Source organism: Solea solea, chromosome 19 (assembly GCF_958295425.1).
Source record: "Solea solea chromosome 19, fSolSol10.1, whole genome shotgun sequence".
Taxonomy (NCBI): Eukaryota; Metazoa; Chordata; class Actinopteri; order Pleuronectiformes; family Soleidae; genus Solea; species Solea solea.
The window spans coordinates 12,454,020-12,471,695 of NC_081152.1; the positions used below are offsets into that span (position 1 = coordinate 12,454,020).

The 17,676-nt window shown below is 43.8% G+C and overlaps 1 protein-coding gene across 6 annotated transcripts in view; it reads left to right on the forward strand.

Moving 5' to 3' along the window:
• Window positions 1-17,676, forward strand: part of unc5cb (unc-5 netrin receptor Cb) — a 164,472-nt gene that overhangs the window by 138,488 nt on the left and 8,308 nt on the right. For 2 of the 6 annotated variants that reach the window (XM_058616649.1, XM_058616646.1), the window contains exons 5-12: window positions 2,783-2,963; window positions 4,801-4,968; window positions 5,274-5,438; window positions 8,919-8,975; window positions 11,310-11,501; window positions 13,468-13,830; window positions 16,725-16,812; window positions 16,962-17,133. In XM_058616649.1, coding sequence (XP_058472632.1) covers window positions 2,783-2,963; window positions 4,801-4,968; window positions 5,274-5,438; window positions 8,919-8,975; window positions 11,310-11,501; window positions 13,468-13,830; window positions 16,725-16,812; window positions 16,962-17,133 — 1,386 coding nt within the window. The remainder of the gene's footprint in view (window positions 1-2,782; window positions 2,964-4,800; window positions 4,969-5,273; window positions 5,439-8,918; window positions 8,976-11,309; window positions 11,502-13,467; window positions 13,831-16,724; window positions 16,813-16,961; window positions 17,134-17,676) is intronic. The other 4 variants (XM_058616648.1, XM_058616650.1, XM_058616651.1 and 1 more) reach the window with 4 other exon arrangements.

Sequence of the window (17,676 nt, forward strand, 5' to 3'; positions counted from 1 at the left end):
CGCGTCAGTTACCGTCCGTCTGCATGTGCATCTGCTTCCTTCTCTCTGTCTTCTTCTGTCTTCATCTCGCGGCTGCCTGTCTCTTTCCCTCTCTTGGCTTAGGTGTCTGTCGCCCTGCCTTTTTTTTTTTTCTATTTACGACAACTGACGTGCGGCAATTTCATGTTGTTAATGACAAGAAATGTGCCAATTACCTCTCCGGATGTTTCACTGCCAATCAGGCACTAACAAGCTCTGAGTGCGTGTGTGTGTGTGTGTGCGTGTGTGTGTGTGTGTGTCTGAAGGAGTCCGCTGCTATTAGTGGAAGTTAAACTAGTGTTGTGTGAGACTGCAGTCTTCTGCTGACTTTTAATCATTTGAAATCTTTTCATAAGTGCAGTGGAGAGACTGGCTTACCTTTTCATCTCTGCTTTTATTAATGAGTCCTAATTATAGTCGCTGCAGAATAAATGATGGGTGAACTGCTGCTCACTTTTGCTCTCTCACTCACTCGCTCCCCACTTCTGACACCAGTTTCTACAGCTCTCTCTTTCTCCCTCTCTCCCTCTCGTCACTCCGTCTCCCTCCCAACCCTCCATCTGCACTGAAAAGCTCTTTTGTTCAATTTTTAATTACCTTCTCATTTAAAAGTGCTCTTGACATCTGAACGCAGCACGTTTGGAGAGGCAGTTGCTGTGATTGGTGCAAAATTGGATAACCACCTTTTTTTTTGTATCCTTGTCAATCTCTATTCTGGGATCAGACCTTTCACTTCACAATGCCATATGCTCTACAAACACTGCTGTCAGTACTAAAAGCCAAAATATTTACTGTGTCAACAAAACAGCCGTTTCTCACATTTGCATCATCTTGACTCGTTTATTGGTGCCGTGAGCTTGACGCGAGGAACAAAGGATACAGAAAAATGGTGTTTAGATCGCAGTCGGATCTTTGTTCTATATAGGAGGCGCGCGCTCTCTGGTCATATTTGTTTATTTCATTTCAAGTTAAGGACTGATGGCTGTATTGTATGAACGCACCGATGAATGTTGTATCGATGACATAACCACCGTACGAGTTCTTTACTTTATTTGCAGTCACCGCAAATGAAAGTTCTCGAAAGTTGTGACGGCGAAAGTTTCTATACTATAAATAAAAACATGCGTACATTAATCATATACTGCAGACATCTCAAGGCTCTTGCTTAGCAAAAAGACTCGCATCCCAGACGCTGATAAAATAAATGAAATGACAAGACCACGCTGTTAATTTGTCTGATTCCCTTCACTGACTAAATGCCAGTAATTTCAACACAACTGCTAATGCTTCTAACGCACATTAGACATTTGTGTTGTCTTCACACTGCAGTCTTTGGTGGTAACAATAAAGCTGCTTCCATTAAGCATCTAGTGAGAAATGGAACGTGATTCCAAAACGTGCTCATCTTTGTGTCGAGGAGCAAAGATTACGCGCGGTAATAAGTGTCGATTGGATTCAACGCGTCTCCCTGAAAAAACAGATGTTGTGCTGCTCTTGTGCTCTTATTGCATATGTGCGCATGTGAGAGACGGGTTTAATTTCAGCTCGCGTGCGGTTGCTGAGGGAGTCCTGTTCTTCTTGGCTTGTGTGAGATGAATTCAGATGATCCATGTTTATGGAGGAAAACGCTCATGAGGCTGAACATCATGCACAGAGTTGGCATCCACTGTCTGCTCATGTTCAATAGGTGCAATATTACCAGTGATGCATGCACGGATTAAAAGGTTTGGATGAAAGATTATTTTGAAATTAAAATAGTCTTGCAAATGTTTTCTTCCTAGCTCCTTTAGTGTTTTCCCTCTGGATCAAAGAGCAGGCAGCTTTGCTGGTCTTTGGTGTGTCATGTCACGTGTGTAGCCCAGTGCGTGTCTCAATCAGTCCATCTTTCCTTTCTGGCAAAGTTCTAACGATACGGGTCTTAGAAAATGTTTTTGTTTTTTAACACCTTGGCACAGCTTCATGCTATTTTACCACTTTAGTTGCTTAAGAAACAACACTGGTGAACTCAGATTGTTTTGTCTTGGCAGGACTCATATCAGGTTATTGCGCCACTTTTTTCTTTTTTTTCTTTGGAGATACTTTATCTCTCATGAGAAAGAGCCTTTATAAACATTCCTCTTATCTGCGCCTGTACTGCTCCGTGGTGTCTTATCTCCTCATTGGAAATCACAATACACAGGACATTCGCTGTTTGTCAGACAGGCCTCATGACTACACAAAGAAAAAAATGGAGAACCGGGAATATCTGTATTATATAGTGAGGGCAGTGGTGTCATGTGGCACGTCTGTTTCCTTTTGTAATGTCAGACCTTTAAGGATGGTGGTGATTCATTGCAGAGCACAGGCTACAAATGTCCATTGTTCTGGCGATAGTGCCAGGAGTTCAATTTCAGTATCATTTAGAGGATATGGAACTTATAAGGAAAGGTCAGAGCCTCTTAGATGTGGGAACTGTGGAGAGTTTTCTGTCTGACAAAGCTGCAGTGACTGTTGTGCTTGTATACTGGAGGGGATAAAAAAAAAGAGCATGATTGCTATTGACTTTTTGTTGCAGGACCTCAGAGACTGTATCACCGTGCTCTTATAGTGGCAGTGGCTGTGTCAGAAGTTAGGCAGAGACGAGAGAAACTGTGGATGTTTAACAGCTTTGCTGTGATTTTTTTAATGAGGTGAACCCTGCCTCGTGTCTGCTCTCATATCTCCCATTTGAAACCCCATGTCTGTGATTAATCGTCTTTGTGCCGCGCTCCCTTCCCTGTTGTAGGTGGAGTGGCTAAAGAACGAGGAAGTGATCGATCCGGCGGACGACAGGAACTTCTACATCACCATCGACCACAATCTCATCATCAAACAGGCCCGCCTGTCCGACACCGCCAACTACACCTGTGTCGCGAAGAACATCGTGGCCAAGAGACGCAGCACCACCGCCACCGTTATCGTCTACGGTAAACATTTGTCTTTCATGGAACAACAATGCTCCCAATCAGAGCTAATGTAAACATCTCGTTTACCACGCGAGACATCTGCAGAGGAAATCTGTTGAATTCCAATAAGCCAGCTCAACGCGGAACAAAACATTATTTCAAAGTCATTTTGTCATAAAACAAATCCCCGTCTCTCCGGTGGCATGTAACGTTCACTTACTTTGTTTCCTGCCCGGAGGTGTGCAAAAAGTGGGAGACTGTGTGTGTGTGTGTGTGTGTGTGTGTGTGTGTGTGTGATGTTTTGAAATGCGAGCGAGGTACGGATGTGGTTGAGTCGTACTTAAAGACACCCCTCCTGCTGTGGTTTCACACAGTCTCATCCACCCCGTCCTTAACATCAGTGAACATGAATGTCACCCGTGTGGCGGGGACTGTGAAGTTTGACTTCAATGGCTGCTGGAGGCTACTCAAGACAGCGGCGATGACACACGTGACAAAGCCTCTTTTGAACCTGTTGGGCCAGTGACTGGCTTGATGGTTCAGTTAACTGATGCCAGCACAGCACAGTTCATCTTTACCTTGTCAGAGCTCCTCGATCGTCACACCGAGGATTTGCTTTGAGTTGCATCACGACCGCATAGGGTAAACAAACAAGGCAGTTCGACTGAACAAAGACTGAACAAAGACATGGCCACCTTGGTGATGTGTTTTCCTTGCCATTTAACTTTCATTTGTGGGAGCATTAAGAATAATGCGGTCATCAGGGGAAACGCAGAGACACAAATTGTAAATCTGAGAGTGCAGACTTCAGGGGCAAGGCCACTTCTCTTACCATGGTTTCCCTTCTTTATTCCCTTCTGCAAAGCAGAATTCTGATACAGTATATACCCAGCTATGCTATGTATGTGAAAGAGCACATCCACACAGAGGAGCATGATAAACCCAAGGGATAAGGCAGAGTTGGCTGTGATAGTATAGTGATAAAAAAGTATGAAGGATTGGCAGTGTGTTTTTAGCCCAGTGGCTCTCTCTCCTGACCCACTGCAAGGTCACTCCAAAGAGGAGCGCAAGCTGGCAACAGGAAGGGAGGAAAAAAAAAAAAAAAAAAAGGAGACACAGAAAGAAGGAAAAAGAAGGAAAAGATTGAGCCATAATCCGAGATGGAAAGAAGCAGACAGTAAAGAAATGTGGGCTTTTGGCAGTCTTCCCCTAGTGTTCACTATTTTGGGCTTCACTCGTAAGCATGTCACATTTGAAAGTCAGAGGCTCCGGGGGGCGGGGGGGGGCGGGGGGCCCCCAGCTCCACCATCTCAAATGCCACAGACTTGTTCTCAGCCACAAACTCTGGTGTCACTCTCCACTGGATTTAGTCGCTGACAGAGATGGATGAGAGAGGAAGAGAGGTATTAGGAGGAATCAGTGAATGGAAAATGGAGCAATATGACCAGAATTTACTGTCTGGCTGCACGGCAAAGTAACGACCTGAGACTTCAGGGTCAGAATACAAAGACTCTGCAGAGTATACACACAGTTTATTGTGTACAAATGACCATAAATTGATATGTGTGACACTCGAATAGCATTTAATGATGTTGCAATAGGCCTCTCTCGCTCTCCCTAAATCCAAATGTAGTATTTTCTGTTTGTAATTGTACTGCCGTTATATGTAAAGCTTTATTTTATATTTAAATATAATTGTATTATATAATTTCACCCCAATGTGTTTTTTCATTCGTTTTTTAACTAATTAACTAATTGTAATATTAATTCCCATTTGTTGAAGGTGAAAAGCCAGAGAAAACCATGACATTTATACAGTAGCATATAACAAAGTAGGTTTTATTTCCATGTGTTGCAGTGAATGGTGGTTGGTCAACGTGGACAGAATGGTCAGTGTGCAACAGCCGCTGTGGCCGTGGTTACCAGAAGCGCACGCGCAGCTGCACCAACCCAGCGCCACTCAACGGCGGCGCCATCTGTGAAGGACAAGGCATCCAGAAGCTGGCGTGTAATCCTCTCTGCCCAGGTATGACACTGAATTATTAGAATAAGAATATGCCCAGTAAGTGGAGAAGGTCTGCGTGCGCACACACAAAAAAAAGATCAAATATGATGCAACTTTGTGTTTACATATTTCACTCTGTTTGTGCCTCCACCCTCCTGTGTGTGTGTGTGTGTGTGTGTGTGTGTGTGTGTCTCTCTCCCTCTCTCCGGCATATCTCACTCATGTACCCACTCACCCACACATGCACTCATATTTGTCTTCATCTCCTTCACTCGTCCATTTCACTCACTCTGTTCCTGGTCTGTCCTGTGTGTTGTGTGTGGTAGTGGATGGCCTGTGGACAGAGTGGAGTAAGTGGTCCACCTGTGGGACAGAGTGCACACACTGGCGGAGGCGAGAATGCGGCGCTCCGGCACCCAAAAATGGGGGGAAGGACTGTGAGGGCATGGTACTCCAGTCCAAGAACTGCACCGATGGGCTGTGCATGCAGAGTGAGTACTCCACTAATCCTCTGCGACTCTCTCTGACCTGCCAACCAAACACAACTTCTTCCCACTGTTGACCACGAGTTTCATCCCGCTCTTTCATCACCACGCTGTGTTTCACGTCTCCACACGACGCCCTCGCCCTGTCTCTCCCCAGTTTCACTTCACTCATACGTAAGCGACGAGACACGCTGGAGATGCTCTCTCACTGTCGTCGTTCAACTGTCGCATGAAAGTGACATTAAAGCAGAAACCGCTGCAGACCTTCAGCTTAGTCCAGACTATAAGTACACGTTAGAAAAGGACCGGGTCACACGGGGAAGCACTTTGAGCAGTTATGCTCGTCACAGGCTAAGCATTTTGGTAGTTATATTTAAATAATAATAAGTGATTATGTTGCAATTACATAAGGGAGGTCGCAGCTACCGAGCTGCTCTGATTACTACCCGAATTTAAAAACTCTGTGTTCCTTCAGTCAAATGAGAGGAAACTCGAAGCCACATGGTGACAAAAGTGTAGACCTTTTCTCGAGCTGCCAATTACACGTCTTAGGAAGTGAGCAATCACCGTACATAATCATTTAAAGAACAAAGTCCTCCTCGGGCTGCACCAGATTTCCATTTCTACCAAACTCAAACTGTTTCTACTGGTTTTACTTCGTTTTTAAGTGTTTCAAAAAAAAAAAAAGCGATAAAGCCTGTTTGTGCTGCAGCCAGATTTTTGTTTTTCTCTCTCTCTGTTAAACTTTCTTCCATCATTTTAAAACCAGACTCACAGTTCAGCTGGTTCGGTCCTCACTCTCTTTTGATACGTTTACGGACCGCAGTCATGCTGCATGTACACATTGTGTGTGTGTCTGTGTGTGTGTTTTTATGTGTGTTCACTGCAGTGTTGGAAAGTTTACATTTACTTCAACAGTGTTTGGCTTTCTCTTCACTTTTTTTTTTTTTTTTTTGCTCAGTGGATAAGAAGGAGATCGCCGAAAAAGACTTGCACTGCACAGTAATGGTGTCATAGCCAGTTCCTCTCCAATTAACATCTTTGAAGGTGTTATATTCACACATTGGAACAGATGCCTCCATTGTATGTATAACCTGCTACAGATGGTGGTTGTGACCCTATTAATATAATAAGCGGAGGCCGCTGGATCTACGATTTTGTCGTTGCTATGGCAAACGGGTTCCTTGGAATATTACGCTGAGATGATCTACTGTAGGTTACGTATGGATGGTAAACATGTGTGTTTAATGCAGCTGGGCTGACGTAACAGTATGTTTCTGTGCTACGTAAATGCGTACTGCACTGTGTGTCCACACATAGCCGGGAAGCAACGACTTTACATCGTGCAGAGATTTAATTTGACATTAGCGTCTTATTCGTCTCGTGTTATTTTCCCTCTGCAGCAAAACATACAGCCAGTCCACGCCGCCCCGCCTCACCGCACGCCCTCCAGAACCCAGACTCTCACAGAAGCATTAGTCGTTTTTGCAGATTGATGGCCAGTTTGTAGAGAATACGGAGCCATAATGATATAGATTTAGGATCATTTCAGAGATTGATTTTTTTTGGAAGCTAAGAGGGTGAAGCCACTTATGTCAATGCTAATGACCATTTCCACCAGCGTTTAGGAGACTGGCCCATTATCTAAAAGCTCACATTGTAGGAAATATGATTGGGAATGGAAGTTGTGTGCAATCCGAACTCACCTTGGACTGTTGATGTGCTCCCTGCAGTGCAGGGCCGGGATCCGAGCGAACACGCCGTCTGTGGATTCCGTTGCAGCGTGATCTTATTTTCGGTTGTTTGAATTTATTTAAATCATTTCAGTCGCAATCCATCTCGAAAATTTGCCAATGCAATTTAATATCAGCAGGAGCTGGAAATAGAAGCCTTGTTTTTCTGCCTCTGCAAAAAACGGAGTCGTTTTCGAAATCAAAAAAGGGAAAGACTCGTGTTATAATTTACTTTGTATCTTGTTCATCACATTTAGACAGTCGGGGAGTTTGGGGTTACATTTCACAAAGTTAAGTATCTACAGATTGATCGAGAGAGGTTGCACTCTGCCCCTTCAGGGAGACCTTTTCCATTTCTAAAGCTCGTATTGTTTTCACTCTTCACTGAGGCTCACTGCTCCAAATTTCTGTTTTGCACTGCCTCCTTGATTCTGATGTTGTTTTCCAATTTTCTGGTAAGTCTGCTCTTTCAGACATGACATTTTCTTGACATATTGATCCGGAGAAAGGAGAGCGCACACTCTGGCAGAGGCAAATGTTCTGGTTGCGATCACATAACAGAGAACAGAGAAGCCGCGACTCGAGGCTTCGACTCGGCGTTCAGCGAGTAGTGAACACAAGAGTTAACTTAACTTATGACATCGGCCTTGACAATGACAGTAAATTCCCCGGGGCTGGATTTCTGCCATATTCAAAGAATAAGTGGTGGAATCACAGACAATGATTTCCTCGAGTGTCTCCTGTTCTCGTAGGCTCTGCACTGTCAGTGAGGAGTCATCGTTTCTTTTGTGGCCCCACCCACTGGAGCATGCCTTTACCTGGCTGTAATGTAGACTCAATCAGGATGAACAGAAACTCCACAGGATGGGTTCAGATGGGCCATCAGTTAGACTGACCCTGACAGTCGCCTCTCCCCTCCTGCAGCCCGGCCTCCCTGTTGCCTGATTACATGTACACACCAACCCCATCTATCAAGTCATTGATTTTTCTGTCGGTCCACTTGTCTGCCTGTGGCTCTCTCCCTCTTCAATAAGGACTTCATTGTTTGTATAGTTGTTTATGGATGTCCCAGGGAGAGTGAATATTATGTGTAGTCGTGGCTGTGCCGTCCCCGGTCGCCACTGTCGCCAGCTTTCCACTTCAATTCAGCGTATTACCTGTCCGCGAGGAAGCCAGCCAAAGGCCCACGGCCCCGTCCACCCAAAGCTCCGGCTTCTTGTCATCCCATACTTTCCTAACACAATATTTGCTCCTTTGATTTCACGCACCACCCTCTCCGTCCAGCGTTGGGTGACAGATGCAGGGCGGTGTAGGTTCTATTGACTCTGTTGGAAGCCCACACTTTATCAGTCCCCTCCATTCCCCCTCACCTGCCAGCATCAGTCCCGCTGCTGCTGCTGCTGCTGCTGATGCTGATGCTGATGCACTAAGCCTCGCTGATGGATCACGCCACTCCCTCACAGAACCTCCATGTCCCGCTTGCTTCTTTTCATCCATCTCTATACGCTACACACGGCTCTGGAGGGAGGAGGGGCCAAATCAAGAACGATCGCCTCCCCGTGTCATTACTCCTACTCATGAGTTTGTTGCTGTCTCATTTGTTGAGTTTGTTTTTCTGTTGGCTTAAATTTGATTTTCATCATTCGTCTCCTGCCATGTTCCATCCCTTTGCCTGCCAACCCCACCCCCCTCCCCTCCCCCCCCAACCCCTCCTCCTCTCTCTTTCCCATCCTCATACCTTCCTCTCCTCAAGGTTCCTTATTTCAGAAGTCCTCTGAGGCCAAAGACAAGGGTGATTTGGGAAATTCATGTGAGTTTTTGTTTATTTAATCACTCATCATTTTGACATATTATTTCTGTACGTACGTAGTAGCGTGTCTCTCATCTTTAAGCGACGATGTTGTGAACAAGGACTTTTGCCAACTCATTAGAAAACATTTCTGCATTGGAGGCGTCGGCGACGCATGCGTTTCGCACCGAAACATAAAATGATAAAGACTTGTTCACAACAGAATGAAAATCGGTGTTTTCTTGTGTTTCTTTCTTCTCCTTTATATTTCATCTCTGCTTCTTTAAAACTTACAGATAACCTCCTCGGGGCATTTTCGTCTTCCCTCTTATTTTTGCTCTGTTCTTTCTCATAATGTTTCTGTTCTTGCCGGCTGCCAGTTCTCAGCCTTATATTTTTTTTTTATCCTCTAACTCAGAACTGACACTGCCCTTTACCCTGCTGCTTCTCATGAACTTCATCCCGACTCTCTGCCTGCACTGAGTCAGGTCTCTGTATCTCACCCTGTGTCCTCACAAAGACTTGAATGTTCAATAATCCCTTTCATTTCCATTTCTTGTGCTTTTTTTTGCTTTTTTTCTTTCCTCCCCGACAATGGCTGGTGTTCAAAGGGATGTATTAATCTAAGTAATACATTTGAATGCGAACACTTAGCAGGTTGCAGCCTCTATCATCAAAGCGTGGATGGGAGATTGTTCCTCTGAGGGCATATATGTTAAATATCTGTAGGGCAGCTTGGCAGAGGTCACACAATGACATTACATTTTTCACACTTTCATGTCTGGGCCCCAGTTGTTGTTGTTTTTTTTGCTTGTGGATTAGAGGTCTAACATTTCCAACATAGGATGTATCTTTCTCCTCGCCCTGAGTCTAATGTCCTCAGTCATGGCTGAATATAGAACACCAGGCCACATATTCCCTTTCCGGGCACTAGAGGGAATTGGTCTTTGAAACGACTACAGTTTTAAATTCTCCTCCCCTTTAATTGTGGCCACTCGGTGCATCTTAAACATAAGTAATGATCTGCTTTATTTTATAATCACCATGTTTAGAAAGTCATTGTAAGGAACACCCCAGTGAAGGGCATGACCAGTCTCAGTTCAGTGTGAGTCATTAAAGGCGTGAATTAGAACGGATTTTAAACAGAACTGTTGAATAAAGTGCTTCTTTAAAGACACATAAAACCTTATTTATGTTGGAAATCAGGGCATAAATGTTACCCTATCGAGTATGTGATAAAAAAAAAATAATAATACAGAACTTGTGTACCCAGCTCCTGGTTTTCTTCTTCCTTTTGTGAGAGAGACCGCAAGAGACAGATTGAGTGCCATCTGTATCTGTGAGACACACAAGACAGATTTACACAAATGCTTGGCCACCATGAATGTGCCCTAAGTGCAGATTTATGTCTAATGCTGCCATCTACTGGCGGAGATTCTGTTCCATTTGCATACTCAAGCGATATAAAACACAAGTATCTTCTTCTTTAGAAATTCAAATGTAGTAATCATTCATTCATTTTAATTCTTGTCCAAATCCCTGACACATGCTGTGTGTTTTCACGTCTAAACAAGGCACTCAGTCTCTCACATGTTCTCTGAAGAGAGCTACTCTTCCTCGTGTGACAGCCTGGTGACAGTGAAGGACATTTTCTACCAAACACTGCAGAGGGGTTCAAACTGTCAGTCGGCATCCATTAACAGGTCTGATCTGTAACGAGTCTGAATTTCTAACCCCACGCCCAGACCTCGTAATCACAGAGGTTTCTCCAGCTGGAAGGTGGACAAAAAGACAATTATGAGAAATACAAGCTATGTCTGGATCTTTTTCTGCAGTGTCTACGATTTATGACGAAGTCAGAGCTCCGAAAAAAAACCAAAAAACTTTTTGATGTTGCTTCTGAGCCTCCTTGTTAGGACGGCGTGTCGCTGAGCTGCACCGGAGGAGCCTTCCTCATTAACTGCACCGTCGCTCACCGAGTTCAGGGTCATTATCTTTATACTGTTGCTAACTGTTACCTTGACGATGCGCGACGCGGATGAAGATGAAGTTAATAAAGAGCCAGTGTTGTGTGTCAAATGAAATACAACACATGCATCATTGTTCCTTTTGCTCTTGACAATTTAAAATAATAATTCATAATTTTAATGAGTCTAATAATGTGACGATTGGAAATGCCCCATGAACAGGTCACATAAATGCTTAATAATGTCTGGCTCAAGCTTAAAGTGGGATATTAATCTTAATCATAGATAAAAAAAAAGAAAAAGCTCACCACTGTTGATATAATATTATGAGATCTTAAAACAATTCTTTTTTCTCTCCCTGTGTGTTTTTCTCTCTCCTTTCCTCCAGTGGCGCCCAGTACAGATGACGTAGCTCTGTATGTGGGGATCGTCATCGCCGTGATCATGTGCCTGGTCATCTCTGTCGTCGTGGCGCTCTTCATCTACAGGAAGAACCACCGGGACTTCGACTCCGACATCATCGATTCCTCGGCCCTCAACGGCGGCTTCCAGCCAGTCAGCATCAAGACTGCCCGCAAAGGTGTGACACGGCAGAGAGAGAGAGAGAGAGAGAGAGAGATATATGTGTTTGTTTTCGTCTGCTCGTAGAGGTCTGGGTGTCTTTCACATCACCTGTGAGTCAGCTAGTAAACACCAGATAACACCGACTGAGAGTGAGATCCTTGGGATAAAACAACACTTGAGTCTCAGAAGGCAAAGATTAAACGTTTCTCCTGCGAACGCTTATTTTTTCCACTGAGTTCTTTAGCAGCGCTGAACAAGAGAAGCAAAAATGACATTTTAAAGGATGAAAGAAGCTCAGTTTGTTAAAATATCACTGACGCAGTTGAACTAGGACTTTTCGTATTCATCGTCTGTAAAATGTCTGATTAAAGCACAAATAAACAACAGCGCCATTCTGACGAGGCATCCAATCCTGTCAGTTTTCAATGTTCAGCACGAGAAGCACATTTCACTCTGCCAGGCATCAGGGAATTACTTGCATTAGCGAGCCATAGAATCAACCTGATGAGATGTGCATGACTCATTTGTTTGCTTGTGCGCTGCTCTGGCAGCTCGTGTGCTTTTAGTGAGGATGTGAACGCATCATGTTTGACTGTAGATGAGCCCGGGAGCTTGTTTGAGAAACACAGGCGGCGTCCTCGCGCAGTCGATGGGATGAAACTATCAAAATTGCCCGTCGTTGGTGATGGGAGGCCAAACTATCCCCCATCATGAAGCCATAATAGGGCCAGTCTGTATGTCGCATATTAAACTGTACTTAGATTTTGGCTGGCGATGCAGGAGTTGAGGAAAGTGAGACTGTGGCGATGAAGATAGGTGGCAGAGAGCCGGGTGAAAAGACGGCAGGGAAACAGACAGATCACAGTAATTGTGTTGTAAATAGTCTGTGGTTTGGCAACGAGGGAAATTGGAAGATGAAAATAAATAGACAGATACAGAAGGACGGTTCGTATTAGCTTTAGTCACAAATGTTTAACTGATAGTTGAGACCAAAATCTGGTTCACTAAATGTGTTTTCTTGTTATTGTCCTTGTCAGAGTGACACTCGCCGACATAAAAGATGTCCGGTCTGCTCATCCAGCACCAAGCCAAAGCAGAAAAGCTCTGTCATGTGCACACATTCAAAGCTTTTTTTTTGCCAGTTTTTCCTTTTTGCATTTATCGTTTCAGCATGATGCTCATTTACAATGTAATCGACACGGAGAGATTGAGGAATAAGACAGAGGAATAAAGGCAACAGTGACATTTAAACAAAACATTTAAAACTACATCCATTTTTCTCATCTGAATTAAGTAAAAAGTATAAAATATAACTTGCAACAAAGCTGTTGCAATCAATCAGTCCAAACAAGGCTGTCTTTATAAGAATGTTTAGTAGTTAGTGTGTAAGGATGTTCACTTGTAGCTATCTGAAGACCTTGAATAGCACCTGTACACACATTGAGTAGAGAAGGTCGTTGCTGTTATTGAGGGAAAAAGTACATTTTAGCACGTCGCTGAATGCAAACAGTAATTTAAAATGACTGCAATCAATACTAAGGCTCGATAAGCTAAACTCTTACAAAAAGTGATTGTGAGAAAAAACATTTTATCGTATTTCATTGACGTGTATTTCAATTACAAAGCTGTTGTTGTTGGGAAAACGGAGAGGACTTGAAGAGTGAGGAGAAGCTGGAGGACGACGGCAAGCTCACACCGCACTCACTCCACCCACTCAGTCCATGCTATTGAACATTCTAACTTGTACCTGCTGGGTAAACGCAGTGTTAGTGATGCCATCTGTTGCTGATGAATCACAGCTGTGCCCATACCATCTCTTGACCGTGGTGTTGAGGTGGACTTCCCCTAATGAGAGAAAAACAAATGAGGAAAGTGCGGCCGCAGTCTTGCTGATCGCTGCCAACACTTCGTTTCCTTGTGGTTGTTTGGGTTTTTACAGTTCTTCACATTTCACCATTTTGCATTTCCCTGTCTTTTACCAGCAGAACTCCTAACGGCACCCCCTGACCTGACCTCAGCGGCCGCCATGTACCGCGGCCCCGTCTACGCCCTCCACGACGTCGCCGACAAGATCCCCATGACCAATTCTCCTCTGCTGGACCCTCTTCCCAACCTGAAGATTAAGGTGTATAACTCGTCAGGTTTAGTGACACCACAGGACGACCTGGGAGGGGAGTTTTCCTCTAAATTGTCACCTAAGCTGCCTCACTGCCTCCTGGACAACAGTGACAGCACCATGGGGCGTCGCATGCAGACCCAGACGCTGCTCCGCACCAGGGACCCATCCTGCACCGCTCTGGGTTCCTTCAGCTCCCAGGGGGGGCACCTCATTGTGCCAAACTCAGGTGCTTACTAACACTGCACTAAATAATAATGATGTTTTTGTTCTATTCATATTATTTTTAGCCGGGCCACCAGCATGCATCTCTCAAAATATGCAGAGGTAAACATAGTGTAACAAAGGAATGGATTAGTTGTGATTCACGGAACAGGGATCTGCTTGTTCCAGCAAATTCTGTTATACATTTCATCTTAAACCTCATTAGCTGTCTTTTGTCGTGTTTAAATGGTGCTGCTGGTTTTCATTTTCTCAGTAGCTCCACGTTACATGTAAGAAGAAGTAGAGCGAGAGAGAGAAAAAAAAGTGTGTGTGTGTGTGTACATGTTTACTTTTTACTGAAAACATTTTGGCAAGTCCTGAAAACTTGAGTGGGCCGTTGAATGTCGTAAGTGACGGTGGCACAGAATATGGAATCAAGGATGAGTAATGTGTTGTGCACTATAAAAAAACCCATTATAGGTTTTATTTAAAAGTTTTTGGAACTTAAAGGAATACTTTAAGTTTAATACCGATTTGCATTTAGCTTTGTATGACTAGAATAGGGATAGTATTTTTGAAAAAAAATGTGCTTCCCAACCTCAGTTTCCCCTGAGTGGAGAAATATCTTTATCTTTTTTTTTTTACACACGATTGGAATTGGTTAGCGCCACATTTTGGAAATTAAAATCCTTCAGACGAGAAAGTGATTAAAGCACGTTGCAAGTTGTCATTTACAGAAGTGTCAAAGCAGTAAGTTAGGCAGTAAAGTCAGTTTTTAGAGCACCTTTGTCAGCAAATAACGGAGATAAAGGACATAAAACAGAGCAAATCATACAGATCCAATGTTCTAAACGTAGGTCTACATGTATGAGATTGGAGCTGCCTGGTTAATACCTTACCACGTCTGCCAGCATCACCTCTACACACAGAGACATGACTTTGAAATAGCACGCTAAACCAGATGTAACCTACGAGCACATTGACCACACGCTGTATGACTCACAGTATGTGTTGATGGAAACCTAAGGTGTGTGGAGCACCAGTGCCAAAGAGGAGGTGTACTGTTTCAGTCAGCTTCCATTAGCCGCGCTGTCCCCACTTCAAAACCACGCAGGCTGCTCGCAACGCGCCGGAGATGCACGTTGACAGGCTCAGACAAAGTAGCAGCGACATTAAAGGATACGTCGACTTCTTAAGTTTCTTCCCATTTTTTTTTTCCTTTCCTCCTCCGTCTTCATTCTAATTCCTGTAAAAATGTTCTCAGCTGCTGGTTGTGCTCAGCCACCTCATCGTGTTACATAGGGACAGGGAGAGGAACAAGCACATTTGATATTCGATCTGCTCGTGTGTCTGGGTAATGAAATAGCTTGTGGCGCTGTCGGTGTGTGGCTGTTTTTGGTATTTTGCGTCTTAAAGAGCATTTCTGGCTTCTTTGAAGCGTTGCTGCAGGGGAGAGTGGCACTGTGTGCGCCGAGACGTCCCCGTGGCAGAGTTGTGATGTCGCTTTGCAAAGCAAGAGAAACTGTCTGTCACCTTTTGAAAGCTTAAGTACAAGGACAGGGGAAATCAATGAGCTATCAGAGAAATGCCCTCCAGACAGAGAAACTGTGTGTGTGTGTGTGTGTATATGGTCCCAAAATAAAAACATATCAGGCAGGACATATAAAATCAATCTGAGAAAATGATGTAAATCATGCTGGCTGCATCTTCTGAGATTTCTGTGAGGAGAAGCAAAACTATTGATTTTAGAAATAAAATGTCACATTGTTTCTTGGCGCCATGGGGAAAGGCGGTAAAATACCATGATAGTTTTTACATGCGGAACTGAGAGGTGTGAGGTTATTGTTGTTTTTACTTTTCACAGCATTTTCTTTTACTGCTATTTACTGGTGTTGCATCGCATGTGGATTTGCATATATATTCCATTTGTTTTGAATATCCTAGTGGATCTGTAGCAGAAATTCACAATGTAAACAGGTTGTACATGAGCACATTCTTTTTGAGTGAAAACCTACAGTATCTATACATTATTTATAAACTTTAAAATTGTTTATATTTTACATTTTTTAAATAAATTAAATCAGTTGGTTTCATTGTCAAATTAGTTTACATGGCACTGATGAAGAAGTTAGCCCTGTTAAGCTCTCATGTGGCCTGACAACATTTTTATGTACAGAAGAGTATTAGGGCCACAGAAGAGTATTAGGGCCACATGCAAGTCAGAATTCTGAGATTAAAGTTTGAAATGTGAGATTTAAGTCAGGATTCTCACTTTTTGCTCAGAACACTCACTCTAATCTTGAATTTAACAGCATATAACATACTATAACATCTTATAACAGCATATAACATACTATAACATCATATGAGAAAAAAAGACCTTATTTTCAGAATTCATTTTTTCATTATTTTTTTCTTTCTTTCAAATTCTTTTTTTTACACGTGGTCCTATAATACTCAGAGGCATCAGTGAAATAAAATAAAAAAACACAAAAAAACAACAATGTAGGAAACACAAGAAAGCTTTAAACAGGTGGAGTTTGGCTGAAAACAAAGAGGCTCCCCTGAAAATGTCCAAAAGTGAATTTTACTGCTCAAAAAACATGGTCATTGAGCAGTTTGACAAGATTAATGCTCCTTGCCCCCCCCCATCCGCCCGTGTACTGCCAGTGAATACACACAGACACTCCCTCAGTCAGGTCCAATCAGGAGCTTCGTCCTCCAGATGCAGCATACAAATCATTTTTTTCACAATTATAACATCAGCATTAACAACAGAATGCAGCAAAGTGTACGCCCTGCGGCAGAGTTCTGAGGTTTTTACTGACCCATGCTTACTTGACATTTCATAACTCTTACATTCGCCTGTTTTTTTTTGTTTTTTTTTTGTGTGTCTTTCTGTTTTTTCCCACTCTCCAGGGGTGAGTCTGCTAATTCCAGCTGGAGCCATTCCTCAGGGCAGAGTGTATGAGATGTATGTGACGGTTCAGAGGAAGGACATCATGAGGTATGCAGCACCGCCTGCCACATCAACCACCCCCCAGCACTGTGTTCACCCCTGTCAGCTCCACACACACACACACACACACAGAAATTACTGTCACATCATCACTAAACAGCATCTGTGTGAGCGTGTTATTCTCTGTGCACCTGCAGGCCCGTGGTGGATGATGGCCAAACAGTCCTGAGCCCTGTGGTGAGCTGCGGGCCACCTGGGGCCCTGTTGACTCGGCCCGTCATCATCACCATGCACCACTGCGCGGTGTTTGACGGCCAACAGGACTGGCTGATCCAGCTCAAGAACCAGTCACCGCACAACCAGTGGGAGGTGAGATGTGGGGGGGGGGGTGCATGACCAAAAAACTGTGTGCAGAAGCCTCTAATGTCTGTCATCGCGGTCGAAATGGAAACAGTGCTTTTTGGCAGTCACGCAGCAGCGTGTTAGGATTTTGTTTGTCACCTCGAGTAAGATTCACAGATTGACTGTGATGCATATAGTTAATCTTCCATGTTGCGTTTGATTTTTACTCAAAATGATGACAAAATGATGAAATTAAATAGAATGGAGAAAGTGATGGGTTCACCTTCCTCGGCTTTGTTTGTACAGTTCAGCACTAGCAGAGGAAACGCCTGCTGCAACAGGAGCTAAAATAGTAACTCTGTGATAGCAGGGACGAGACTGGGACTGTTGTTTTTCCTCACAGATTGTTTTTGTACCTTTCACAAATGCTTATTTTTAGTTGTTTTTGCCTGTGTGTGTGTGTGTGTGTGTGTGTGTGTTTTTGGAAGCCGTAGGCTTCATCATTATCAGGCCTGATGATGATCAGTTGGCTTGCTGAGGGCAGCAGCAGTGTGGATGTTTTCTGCCCCT